This window comes from Nothobranchius furzeri, chromosome 11, assembly GCF_043380555.1.
Source record: "Nothobranchius furzeri strain GRZ-AD chromosome 11, NfurGRZ-RIMD1, whole genome shotgun sequence".
Lineage (NCBI taxonomy): Eukaryota > Metazoa > Chordata > Actinopteri > Cyprinodontiformes > Nothobranchiidae > Nothobranchius > Nothobranchius furzeri.
The window spans coordinates 29,571,317-29,584,863 of record NC_091751.1 but is presented as its reverse complement, the minus strand read 5'-3'; the positions used below and the strand labels follow the sequence as shown (position 1 = coordinate 29,584,863).

General features: G+C 44.3%; 3 protein-coding genes across 6 annotated transcripts in view; all 3 read left to right on the top strand.

The window, feature by feature from the left end:
• hoxa5a (homeobox A5a) overlaps window positions 1–1,711 on the top strand; it is a 4,862-nt gene extending 3,151 nt beyond the window's left edge. The window contains exons 1-2 of the mRNA XM_015955931.3: window positions 1–62; window positions 593–1,711. The exon at window positions 1–62 is cut by the window's left edge and continues 3,151 nt beyond it. Coding sequence (XP_015811417.1) covers window positions 1–62; window positions 593–843 — 313 coding nt within the window. The 3' untranslated portion in view covers window positions 844–1,711. The remainder of the gene's footprint in view (window positions 63–592) is intronic.
• The window catches only part of hoxa3a (homeobox A3a), a 26,785-nt gene that overhangs the window by 3,293 nt on the left and 9,945 nt on the right, over window positions 1–13,547 (top strand). Inside the window, exons 1-2 of one of the 4 annotated variants that reach the window (XM_054744459.2) lie at window positions 1,825–2,263; window positions 6,794–6,888. The exons of 1 other annotated variant lie outside the window; for it this stretch is intronic. The gene's annotated coding sequence lies outside the window, so the exon portion shown is untranslated. Of the gene's footprint in view, window positions 1–1,824; window positions 2,264–6,793; window positions 6,889–10,305; window positions 13,530–13,547 lie in introns of those variants that run through there. 2 more of the 4 variants (XM_054744457.2, XM_054744456.2) reach the window with 2 other exon arrangements.
• hoxa4a (homeobox A4a) lies at window positions 6,921–10,072 on the top strand. Its single transcript, XM_015955930.3, has 2 exons — window positions 6,921–8,442; window positions 8,991–10,072. The coding sequence occupies exons 1-2, from the start codon at window positions 7,878–7,880 to the stop codon at window positions 9,317–9,319; spliced, it is 894 nt and encodes a 297-aa protein (XP_015811416.1). The 5' UTR covers window positions 6,921–7,877; the 3' UTR covers window positions 9,320–10,072.

Sequence of the window (13,547 nt, the reverse complement as noted above, 5' to 3'; positions counted from 1 at the left end):
CGCAGGAGACTCGTCACAGCCTCAGATCTACCCGTGGATGAGAAAACTCCACATAAGTCACGGTAAGCTGCGCGCTTTAATGATATGCTATTGATTTTGTGTCTGGTTGGGAGAGCTGTCGCTGTGCTGTTGGGTCACGTTTACACCAAACAGCAAAAATTAGTCTCAATCGGAGTTTTTCTTTATTCTACAAAAGTTAAAAACGACTAAAAAAACAGAGAAATCTTCTAGGAACGTGGCTCGTGGCGCGGAAAGCGTCTCTCCTCTGTTTGCTAAAATAGAGTTTGACTTAAAAACAAACATTTTATCAGAAAAATGTAGAAAATGGTAATAAACTAAACAAATTTAAAATGAAGTGCTGTTTGAACAGTAAATTGGGTCACACGTGCGTCTCGTTGCTGCTGTTACTAAGAAAACTGTTAATCTCAGTTTAAGATTAGAATCGCGTGATTAATTTAAATGTGCCTTCTTGTTACAGTCCCTCGAGATAAATGACCTCCAAGTGTCCAGCCCTGACCGAGGCGCATGTTTATTCCGGTTATTATGATTTTTACTGTATCTCATGGTTTTCCCTTTCTCTTTCCTGGCACAGATTTGTCCGGACCAGAAGGAAAGCGAGCCAGAACCGCCTATACCCGGTACCAGACCCTGGAGCTGGAGAAGGAGTTCCACTTCAACCGGTACCTGACCCGCAGGCGGCGGATCGAGATCGCCCACGCCCTCTGCCTCTCAGAGAGACAGATCAAAATCTGGTTCCAGAACCGCAGGATGAAGTGGAAGAAGGACAACAAGCTGAAAAGCATGAGCATGGCGGCCGCAGGCGGGGGAGCCTACAGGCCCTGATCTCCACCCTCATGACGCACGATGAAAAATAAAAATAAAATAACAAAATAAATCCGTAAAAACTGAGTTTAACGCTTCATCTCCTCTTGGCTGAAGACAAAAAAAGAAGACTTGTTTACGGGGTGTGAGCAGAACCAACGCGGCCCCCACCTCCTGTATATCACCGTTATTATTTCCTTCATATATTCTCACCGTGTTGATGTTGATGTGTTAAAATGTACAGATCTGTTTAGACTTAGAGCGAAAAAAGGGGCAAAAACATGAAAATAAATGTTTGTTTAAATTATTTCTTGTTCAAACAAAAAGAAACGTGAAAGGAAACTTAAAAGATCCGCAAAGTAATCCAGTAAACTCCGTGTGACGCAATCAGCCCCATAACTAGAAGGTTTCTCTGTATGTAATGTACATGTTTGTATTTATTTGTTTGATGTTTTGTGCCAACATGTCGGAAAAATGGCTTCCAAAAAAGAAGAAAAGTAGAACCAGCAGATAAGCATTGTGTGTGTGTGTGTGTGTGTGTGTGTGTGTGTGTGTGTGTGTGTGTGTGTGTGTGTGTGTGTGTGTGTGTGTGTGTGTGTGTGTGTGTGTGTGTGTGTGTGAGTATGGACACAGCTCTTGCCTCACCTGTGTGTAGCTGTCTGTTTCCTTTTGTTTGCTCACCTGCAGCATCTCAGCAGAAAGAAGAAGTTTTTGTCGGTTTCACGTTTTTCTTGGCTGTTCTCCTGACGAGGCTCCAAGATGTCATCGTGATGATCTTTCTGTAAATGTTTTTCGAAGACTGGAAGTCAACAGAATATAATAATAATAATAATATTAATGATGCTCATGGTGATGATGGCCGTGATAATAAACTTTTTACTGGACTTTACTTTGTATCTTTCTGTTTGTCCCGCGCGCCAAACGCGCTAAAATCGCACTACAGATGTATTAAAATACAAAACAAAAGTTTGCGTTGAGTCAAACGTGACTAAATCCAACAGGTCTCTCTGGATGAAAGCTCACCTGGCTCTGTGCGCTGGAGGGCTGTCGGGGCAGAGCGTGCCCTTCTCTCCACTCTCTCTCTCGAACCATTCCCCCAAAATTAGCAGGACTTTTTCTGGCAGTAAACTTTATTAGGGCCCGTTCTGGCGCTCTGACTCAATGAATGGGGGTTTTGTCTATGAATTAGATCGTAAAATCATCCTGAGAGCGGCCAGATAGGCTCACTGGCCATAAACGGTCACGTGGTGGCCATTAAAGTAAGTTTTATGGTTTTGGGGAGTTGACAGTATATTGCACATAACATATAATCGCCCTGACGGCGAGGCTTCGTCTGACTCTCTCTTTGCTGGCTGTTAGGGTTACTTGACCGGTACAGAGCCTCTCTGTCGCTTCCTCAGGTCGGACCGGACGCTCCCCAGGATGAGGCGCGCGTCTCTGGGTAAGTTTCTGCAGACTAACCGGTAGCAGAGCCCAGCCACTCCGAGTTAAACAGCCGGATTATTGTATTCGCTCCCTCTATCCGTCCCTATTAGTCCATTAGGCTAATTTGTCAGTAGTGGAGAGCTGGATGCTGGTCTCGGCAGATGTTGCGCAGGGCTGGGTCCGGCTCATGGTTATTTAATTGCTTCCGTCCCTGTGTAACTTGTTTCCCTCCATCTGTGGTGTAACTTATAATCCATTTTCACATGTTGGATAATTATCTTTGTCCATTTCAACCCCCACAAACTTGTCGTTTTATTACATTTGGAGAACTCACCGACCGTGAGCCAGAAATGTTCCACAGGGCAGCAGCGGAGTGTGTGATGGAGTTACAGGCGCTGATGCAGGCCTGCGCTTTTACAGATATAAATGTCTGAATCTGCACGTGCTCATTACGTTCAGACCCTCTGTCTTTTAAATTTCTTAGTCTTTTTTGTGAAAGTTGGTGTTTGTTTCTGCTGCGCGCGCCCCACATGTTGGCTCTGAAGCCTGGTTCTGGGCTGTAAACAGACTCGAGTAAACACAACATGAGAAGAAACAACAGCAGGAAAACTTCCAACAGGAATTCCGTTTTGTGTTTTTTTGTGTTTGGAGGTTGAAAAGTTCAGATAACCTCTGAAAATGCCACTCTCGCTTTGGGGTGACCTCATGTCCGATCTGACAAAGGACCACAGCGGTCACCAGTGCGCACGAATCCAAAAACTTAATATATGTTTTATTGTTATTAGCTTTGGTGGAACACGTCGTCTGTTTTCTGTCTGTGCAACACTCCTTAAAGGATTTGTGTCTGTGCGTGTTCGCGTGTGACGTGACCCCGTTTTTACGCACAGACGGAATAAAACAAATTGTTTTGTGACATTCAGGATTTTAAATTTCCCTAAAAAAATCTTTGATCTTCCTGTTTTTCTCCTGACAGATTTTTAAATATTTAGTTTTCAGACTGAGACATTTACGCAAATCTAAATTTTTGTATTTGGGCTCCAGATAATTTGAGGAGTCTTTGGCAATTAAATAAACGTATTTGGGAGTTTTTTCCAAGGTAGGAAAACTGGATAATACTTGTTTAAATTAAGTATTAAGAACGATATAAATGTGTGATTGTTTCCCCTGAAGTTTTAATTTTGGCGCATTTCTGAGCAGCTCGCTGAGGATGAACTTTACCAGCTCCGTTAGTCGTTCTGTTTCTCTTTTGAAATTCACAATTAAAAAAACCCAAATGTGTTCCATTTGCGTCTGAGGAATGAGGAACAGCAGACTGATAACAGTTTCAGGATATTTTTACTAGTTCGCATCTAAAGTGCATCGCTGGGTTTGGAGCTCTTTCTAGTTTCCTTTTCCACACATTGGAAATCCAACAGGACGCACAGAGGTTGCGGATATTTGGAACCCAAACCCCTTTGCCAATAATTCAAGAGGAGACAGTTCGACAGGGCCCCATGTGCGGCGCGCTGCCAGGCAGATAGAGAGGGGAGCGCAACAGAGGTTCATCTAGAGGTCACCCGCAGCACTAAGATGGATCTGCATCCTCCCGGAGCCACCAGCAGAGCTCGCTTTAGGCCAAGTTCAGTGTCACACTGCTGCATGGAAGAACCGGTACCACGCGCAAACAAGCCATGTTTCTGTACCTTTATGTGCACAAATGAATGGAATGGAGGCCGGAGAGCCTGCCTGATGTGCTGCATGAGGAGACGCGATCGCGTGAGGGTTGCTGCTTTGCCTCTAATGAGTGATTTGCATATTTGATCAGCCATGAGCTGGATGTTGGATCGATTGCTGCTGTCTGCTCCTGGAAACAACCCAAAGACTAGATTGGATTTGGGGTCTAGTGCTGCATCTCCTCTGATCAAATCTGTGTAGATGATAATTAGTAAAAAACGAGAAGGATCTGCTTTTGTTTTTGCTTATGGGGGTGAGATGGTGTGTGTGTGTGTGGGGGGGGGGGGGTCTCTCTGGGCTGATGAGAGTCAGATAGACGCAGAAGAGGAGGAAAAATTGGGGTCAAAAGTTTAGATGCTGAACAAGTCCCCGTCATCTGTTCACTCGGAGCTCCACGAATAAAAGCGATCTTGACTCTTCACACAAAAGACAGAATAGCTTTGCATCACATATGTGGCGCGGTGCACTCCAGGTGAACCCTGGAAGCGCAGTGACCTCACACGCACACACACACACAAGATTGAGTGGCTGTGTTTTATTAGGGCAGCTGATTGGTGAATTTCCTTTGAATAAATTGCATTTGATATGTTTTTGGGACGAGGGCAGAATTTACATTTTGAGGATTGATCCCCTCGGCCCGGTCGCAGGGTAATGAGAAGGCCCACGCCCCCCCCCCCCCCCCCTCACAACGAGCCCCGCTCGTCCTCGTCGGCTGAAAAGAATCTTTTTAAACCGAGAAATGGCGCAGATGTTTGTCTTGCGCATGATGGAACAATTCTTGAGGTCCACGTTTGAACCTAAACGTGCAATTCTTATTTCCAAAGGGCCTGGCGGCTTTCCAGGAGAGAGGATGCTTTTACTGAAACTTGTTAAAATACAAAAAATAAAAAATAAATAAATAAATTCTTACAATTAAATGTTCATTTAGAAAATATCCACAACAACGTCATGATGATGCCAGATGCTTTTATTATAACGATGATTGAATATTCCTAAAATCAGCCAATGACAAAACACAAGTCATTTATTTCTTTCAAATAGAAAACACTTTTTATTTCAATCCAAGCTCGTAATTTACACAATCTGGAAAAACTGACTGAATTAAAACTAAATACATATTTTCGATTGCAGAAACCTTCTTGCTGTCACAGTGGCATGAAAATATCACAACTTTAAAACTTAGATTCATTTAATATTTTACAAAAACACACAAACAGTTCCAATGAATCCTTAAAAGCTTCTTAATATCACAACAAAAAGGGGAAATTAACTAATATGTGAAAAAATCAATTAAAACACGTAAAGGTAATTTGGATCTAACTTTAATGTGTCTGATTTACCTAAATACTAAAAGTTAATAATAGATAATATCTGTTGTTAAATGAACTATTCCTAGATTGTTTCATTTGATCTAAATATTAAAAAAATACATTTAATGAAAAATTATTTAAAATTCTATGTGAACGAAGTGAGTTATTATTGTTTTGATCCTAAAAGCAGATAATTGTTCATGTTTTGCTGCAGTTTCCCACCCCAGACTCCCAGCAGGCTGCCTGGTTATTTCGTTTTCAAAAGGACACAATTTCATTTTTAATTAAAACAGTTTGCTGTAAATTAATCCTCTCGGAGTTCTTGCGCATTAATCTGACACTTTCAGTCCGAAATATGTGATGAACAGGGAGCTTATAAATAGCTCCTGGTTGTTGCGTTTTCACACTTTGGACACAAAGTTAGAAAAAAGTAACCAAAACGCATCCTGGACACACACACACACACACACACACACACACACACACACACACACACACACACACACACACACACACACACACACACACACACACACACACACACACACACACACACACACACACTGCTGCGGTTCTTATTGGGATTTTAAATTCGCTGGAAAATGACTCACATCCTGACTTCTGAGTTCATTACTGATCCGTAACTCTTTGGTTATGTTTGCATGATACGCTGCACGCGCTGCAGCCATGCGCGCAGGCCCACACCATCTACGAAACGTCGTCAGTCTTCTAATAAAGTATAAACGTATCCATGCGTTAGAAATAAACAATCAGATCAACAAGTGGGACAGCTGGCTCTGCAGCAGGCTACATTTACAGCCGGAGCCAAGCCGACCCGATCTGTTTAAACAGGACCCGTGTATAAAAGAATAGCAGGTAGACGTGAAGTCGTCTTACCGGATGGCTTTATGGTGCACGGCCTCTCAGGTGGTCTCCTCACCAGGTGGAAACGAGGCTCTGCCTCCCTACAGCGTGCTGACATTAAAATAATCTAGTAAAAATAAGAGGTCTGGGTGTTTCACGTCTTCTCATCCAACTTCCATAACGATGATTCAGTAAAACTTACTTTTACGCACGTGCCAGAAGATATTCAACGTGGAGCTTCTGTGTTCTGTGTGGAGTTTTGAAACTCCTGTCAGGAGCCTCCTGGAGAGCTAGCCCGCGCTGAGAGCTGCCTCCATCTCCCCAGAGCTTAATAAAGCCCGCAAAACACTGAAGTCCAAGTCCGGGGTGAACCCCGGGTCAGCACGTCTAACCGATATGAAAATGTCGCCTCTTTGGGGGAGAGGGAGAGAAAAGGGGGGAGACACGCCTTGTTGTTTAACAAAGACTGTCAATGGGAAGATTAATAAGAAACAAAATGGAAATGGTGTCACCTCGGGGTCAGGCAGAAGTTATCTGTGCGTAGGGGAGCGAAAAGGAAGAATAGGAGGCCGAGCAGGAAAAAGAAAGGAGAGAGAAAGATGGGAGAAGAGTAGCTGTGGTGTTTCTGTAAGTTTGGCCCCTGTTGGTTCTTGTTGTAGAGGCCTTGTTGGACTGGATCAGGTCTGCTGCGTAGGGACACGGACTCAGAGGGACAGTCCGGAGACGCAACTGGACCTGATGGCTGCAGAACACGGTCAGAACCTCTCAGATTCACAATGTGTGTTTCAGCACAGAGCTCAGGAAGCATATGCTATTATTATTATTATTATTATTATTATTATTATTATTATTATTACAGATTTAAAATATTTGTCTTGTTTGGTTTCATCTTTGAGCTTGCGCAGGGACATGGTTAGTGCACGTGCACTGGTTAAAGAAGTTGTTTGTTATTTTTTTCCAAATAAGCGAGGTTTGCTCAGAGCGTGTGAATCTGTCCTGACACGAGGTCACCGGACTCCTCCACTGCAAATGGACGGGTGCTATTTTCAAATTTTTGCTTCGGCATCCGGACTGTAATGCAAAGCAGGTGTCCTTGGGTGTTCGTCCGATTGATGTGCTTTTTAATAACAGCCAAGAGCGGGTTCGAGTGCGCGCCTTAAACGTCATATAGGTTTAGTGTTACATTATAAAGGAAAGGCTTTGGGAAGCGTTCAGGTTGGTGTTTTATTCTGGGGAAAACAGGAAATGTGACTTGCGTCTTGCATAAACGGGCCTGCCTTTGCATTTGGGAACGTGTGGTGTTCCTGCTGGTTGGTTTTTCTGGATTTAGAGATTTGCAGTTTACGCGCTAGAAGTGTGCAGCAAAACATGTCTGTGTGCTGCATGCTCTATGCGTTTTTACTTATTTAAACTCTTTAATAGCCATATTTTATGGTGAATTGTTGAGCTAGTTCTTGTTTTCTTGCCCTGGTCTTTTCTAAAATGCAACAGATTCCTAACAGCTTGAATTTGTGTTTATTCATGAGTATTTCTGCACAGCCTCCACCAGGACTCGGCTTATTTCTCTCAGTCTGAGCCGAGCTGCAGAGTCTCACCCGTAAGTTCAGTTCCGAGCCGTAAACAACTTAGTTGATTAGGTTTTTTGCCTTTTATATCCTAATCTGATAAGCAAAACGCCAACGCGAGCCAGTCCGAGCGGAGCTGCTGGTACCAGTGCCATGCTTTCCATTGGTTCCTGTTTACATGATGCCCACAGGACACGCGGTGATTGGTGGTTCCACGCACGTGACCAGACAACTTTGTACATTTGACAGGGGAGTAGGAGGGTTTTGTGGAGATCAGAAAAACGACAGCGCGATAAAAATTAGTATTGTTGCACTTCACAAATTAATGACCATGAGTTCCTACTTGATAAACTCCAACTACATCGAGCCTTCCTTCCCGCCGTGCGACGAATATCAGCAGAGCGGATACATCCCCAGCCATGGTGATTACTACGAGCGACCAAAAGACACGGGTTTCCCCCATCACGACGAGGCAACCTACCCGAGGTCAAACTACACAGAAACGGGCTACGATTACGGCAACGTCCCCGCCGCCGCCTCACTCGACGATTTCGGGGACGGGCATCACGCACAGCCGCAGCCGGTTGCACAGAGCCACGGTCCTCGCCTCTCCACGGCGCCAGACGGTGGTGCAGGGGCAAATACCAAAGACTGCAGTCTCTCCGGTGAGGTGTATCCCGGCACGGCGAAGGGCAAGGAGCCGGTGGTCTACCCGTGGATGAAAAAGGTCCACGTTAGCAACGGTGAGTGAGCAGCCTCTGGAACACACACACGCCAACTGGAGCAGCACTAGTAACAACCTTACAACAGCAATTTACGACTATCGAGCAGCGGGGTCGGTAATTAAGGACCCTCGTAAATTTTATAGCCCGTGTTCGCCTGTCGGGGCCATGCGCCTTTGTTGCTTTTTAACCCAAACTACCTCCAGCTCTGGAGCCGAGCCAAACTGCTGTAATCCGCCCCGCTGTTTTTGTTAATCATTCCTAAAGCTTGATCTGTCCCTGGATGAGAGTTCTTCAGCATCTTACCATTAAAGTCAAAGACGCTGCACATCAAACACAACAGCTGCAATTTACTCACCCAACACAGAGAAGCGCTCCATTTCTGCGCACTTTAATGTCTCCAGTGGCGCAAATAAGGAGTTTGAAATAAAAGCTATCAACCTGCATAACACCTGCTCGCTCATGTGTGTGTGTGTGTGTGTGTGTGTGTGTGTGTGTGTGTGTGTGTGTGTGTGTGTGTGTGTGTGTGTGTGTGTGTATGTGTGTGTGTGTTTGTGTTTCCCTCCCAGTCAGTGCCAGTTACAATGGAGGAGTGCCCAAGAGGTCCCGCACTGCCTACACCCGCCAACAGGCTCTGGAGCTGGAGAAGGAGTTCCACTTCAACCGCTACCTGACCCGGCGCCGGCGGGTGGAGATTGCGCACACCATGTGCCTGTCCGAGCGCCAGGTCAAGATCTGGTTTCAGAACCGGAGGATGAAGTGGAAAAAGGAGCACAAGCTCCCCAACACTAAGATCCGCTCGTCCAGCTCGGCCTCAGCGACCGGGGCCCAGCAGCAGCAGCAGCAGATCAAAACAGGCCAGCAGCTCGTGCCCACGCCGTGCACCGTGGGTCTATAGTCCACCAATGAACGCAAATGCCTGAAACTCCAGACTGAGAAGGAAAACAAAGCAAAAGTGGAATTGGATGGACCGATTTTCAGTATTTTACACACATGGTGTTATTCTCTGTAACCTTGCACATTGGGCCTTTGCCATGTCCTTTGTAACCCTTTCCTCCACGATCGTCTTCATATAAGCTTGAAATCTACATTTATTTGCCATGGTGGCAACTGAAGTGTCTATATATTTGTTTATAATGGAACAAGAAGAAAAAAAGCCAACGCGCATTCAGAGCAGATGTTGCAGTTTGGTGGCAGAGAGTTAGAGCTGTTTTATGTATTATTGTTTTGTTCCTGTTTTCCTTTAATTGCTCATGGAAAGTTCTAATATACTTGAAAGTTATCTGTGAGGCTCGGAGTTAGAGAGGCGCTCGAGCCGTTCTGTAGGAATGGTCCCGGTCCGAGGAGCTGCGTGTAGTCTGTGCGTTTGAATGGGTCGGTTTACTGTTGAATGTAGTCCAGGTGACTTTTACATCTAGTGTACATATAAAACTACCTAATGAAGGCACAAGGACGGGCGGGAGAGGCTTCCCGTCCGCTCTGCTTATGTTGTATAAGGTCTAGTTTCATCTGTGCTGGTGCGTCCTTTGTTGTGCTGTGTTCTAAACTGTGAATATGTGTCTGTGTTGTCTCAGTGGTGACCGTTGTTCATATACAGGCTAGTGTAGCTTAAACGTGTCCTTGTGAAATAAATATGTGCTTCACTTATAAAGGCTGACGTGATTTTGGACCAAATCTGTCACCGCCACGGCGGATTTGACTCATGCAACAGCTTGTTTTTGTTTTAAATTCGCTCCAGTTACGTTTTTCTACCTCTTTTATTCTGAAATTAAATGTAAATTATAAAAAAAAACTATTTTAATTTTTAGAATAATCTTCTGATTGTTTTCCTCTTAACTGACACGTGTTGAGCATTTTCATTCGTATTTTTAGGCTTTTATTCTAAAACGTCGTAAAAAAACGCGCGTTTTTCCTCATAAACTTGTTAATACTTTAATTTCTATTGAACAAAAATCGTTTAACAAAACGTGAGACATTTGCAGCGATTCAACCTTCAGGAATCTTACATAAAACAATGCAGCTAATTCTAAATATTTTAAAATTTGAATGTCCTATTTGAAAAAAATATCCATTTCACACGTTTACTAACGCACGCGTGCACATTTTTGTTTTTCATTACTCACTTCTCTCTAATTCAAATGCGCACGCATGTCACGCGCATTTCCTCGGATTACGATGATATGTGGCAGAAACAAATGCGAGCTACAGCCCTGCCCTGGCGCGCGGGTGAGTTTGAATCCTTGGTGGTTCGAACGCAACATTTTGCATGCTTTCTGATTTTTGAGGAGGTTTTGTCTCCAACCTTAGAGCACCAGAGAGGGCGCGTTGGTCACTACCTGCTCCATCTAAACAATGGAGAGTTCAGCTAGGGGACACGGCTGCCGCTGACCAATCACAGCTTCGGAGCACTTCTCCTGACCCATGACCTTTCGACACACACAGTGTCCAGACCATACATCAGCTCTGAAACCTCCGTCAGCCTTTTCATGCCGTCCCGGGGTTTACCCAGGGACGGCGTGGAAACAATAACTGTGTTTAAGTGTGAAACCGAGCCGTGAGACAGCTCCGGTTCAGATAGAACCGAGGCCGATCCGGGCCCAGAGCCGTGCGACAGATGGCTCACGTTGGGTGGCTGTAATTTTGGGCACGTTGTTGATTTACTCACCACGACCATGTTAGCAGGTGTGTAACAAACATGTTCACAATCAAACTGCAAATAATCTGGATTTCATGAAATACAGACTATCAGAGGGTGGGTGTCTAACAACCACCTATGCAGCTTCATGGCGCCAACTCTGCGCACGTGCTCCAAGGAGTTCAATTCTAGATTTCAAGTCATTTGATTCGTGGAATAGAGGTCACTTTCAGAGTGCTGAAATTTTAATTTGCTCCTTCACGTGACTCTCTGAATAATAAATGTCTCCGGGGTCAGAAATAGATGTGAAAATCTGACTGATTTTCATTCTGGAGTGATGCTCCGCGGGGTGAGACCCAGCTCTGCTTCCGCCTGACGGAGACTCTGGACTCACCTACATCGCCTGTGAGTAGACCAGCTGTTTTTATTCCCATAGAAAACATTTAGCTCAAAACGCCTCGACGCTGGGGTTGTTTTATAATATTTTATACATAAGATTCCAGTTGAAAGACGCCTTTGTGCTCATTTATGAATACAAATTGCAAAAATAAATAAATAAATAAATAAAAACAATTATCAGGTGGCTGCTGAGCAATATAACTCTTAAAATTACCTTTAAACTTAAATCAGTTTAACTTATATGCAATGTTTGTAGCTGACGATTGAATAAGATATTTAAAACTGCTTTAGAACATTTCATTCAGTTTAGTGTCACTATTACATCATATTTATTAGCTGCTACTTGTAAGAATATGACAATAGCTGAGACGAGCTCATATATAGAACACACACACACACACACACACACACACACACACACACACACACACATATGTGTGTGTGTGTGTGTGTGTGTGAGTCTGAATGTTATCTGGAGATAAAATAATCACGTGTACTGTTTCCCAAGTTATTGATTTTTTTTGCTCCAAAAGATCAATTATAAATTATTGTTATATATTTATTTAATTGTCCATTTTTTTGTAAAATATTGAGTCATACTAAATTTTATGTCGTGAGGAATCCAAACAGGCGATTCAACTTATTTGCATGAAAGCTAACTTTTATGTAAATACATAGTTCTGCACATGAAACCGTAAAAGTGTGTTTAAAAGGAGTGAATGTTATTTTTTTATGGCACAAAAACACGAAGTACAATAAAGTTTTTGTTTTTAACGAGACCAAAGTCCCCAAAGTTTTCATTATTATTATTATTATTATTATTATTATTATTATTATTATTATTGGTGGTGGTGGTTACGGTCCCTGCAGCTGCAGCTCTAAAGTCTAAACCGTTTTCAGCCATAAGAGCCGTCATCATTCCAGTGATAAAACGTTTTATTCCGAGCCTACAGTCCGTCACCGTGCTGGTCAGGGGGGTTAATTAGAGGCGGCTCCACTCAGCTCGAGGCGTTGAATTGCGCATCAGTCTTGATGTTGGCCGGTGAGAAGCCTCTCTGAAGCGGTTATCTTCAGCTGAGAGGTTCGGTAACCCAAACCCGGCTGTTAAGAGCTCCGAGTGTCAACATTGTGGGGAGACGTGGACCGCCCTCTGGCCGTCTGGCCGGCGTCCACGCCTCTCCTGGTTGCTGACAGCGATAAGAAGTCTTGATTTGTTGAAATACTTCTCAAACATTAGTGTTACTGAGCTGAAAACCCTCTCATGTCGTGTGTTGGGTTTACTCGCGTGGGAAACAAGTGCAAAATGACTTTTTGCCACTAGATCTTGACTTTGAGTTTCTATCTTCTCTTGGTTTTTGAGGCCCCCCACCCCCCATGCCTGTGCCCGGGTCAGAGGAGAGTTCAGGTGCAGTGGTGAAAGGTAGAGCGCGGACGTGTGGTGCCATGTTGTCATCCTGCATCTGTAAAAAAAAAAGAGCCATAAAGACAACATGAAGTAATGAGCCATCGTTTCTGTTGAAACTAACTCGTCTTGCTGCTCCTCTCCTCGTCTCCTGTTGGATGAACACGTGAACCGGTCTGCTCTTGACTCTAAATGTTCGCCTCTCGGAGGACAAAGGCTGCTGTGCCTGTGGGGTTGTCTCTGTCCGCCCAGGGTGATTAATAGTTCTGGTGGACTTTCCACGCCCGCTTCTCCGTGTTGACGGAAACAAGCACCAAACGGAGCCCAAGAGGAGAGAAGCTCTTCCGGGCTACGATTTTTAGGTAAAACCTCCTGAGCCTGAAGGCAAATCCCTTCAGTGTGCGCACGTGACACTTTTTTTTATTGGGATTTCTTTTTATTTGTTCGTTTTAGAGAAAAATTAAGCAAACTTAAAAAAAGAAGTAACTGTACACCTTCAGTCAGCTGATCGGAAATGTGTGCATGTTGGTCTAATGGGGTCCGTGTAGTGATCAGCGGGGTCGAGCAGCCTCTCTCTGGTTACCTCACCTCCACCTTCCGCCCTCCGCTGACCGACAGACCCCCCGTCCTCCCCGCGACCACCAGGACACGCAGCCTCCTCGCGGATGACAGGTAAACGTGTAATGTTAA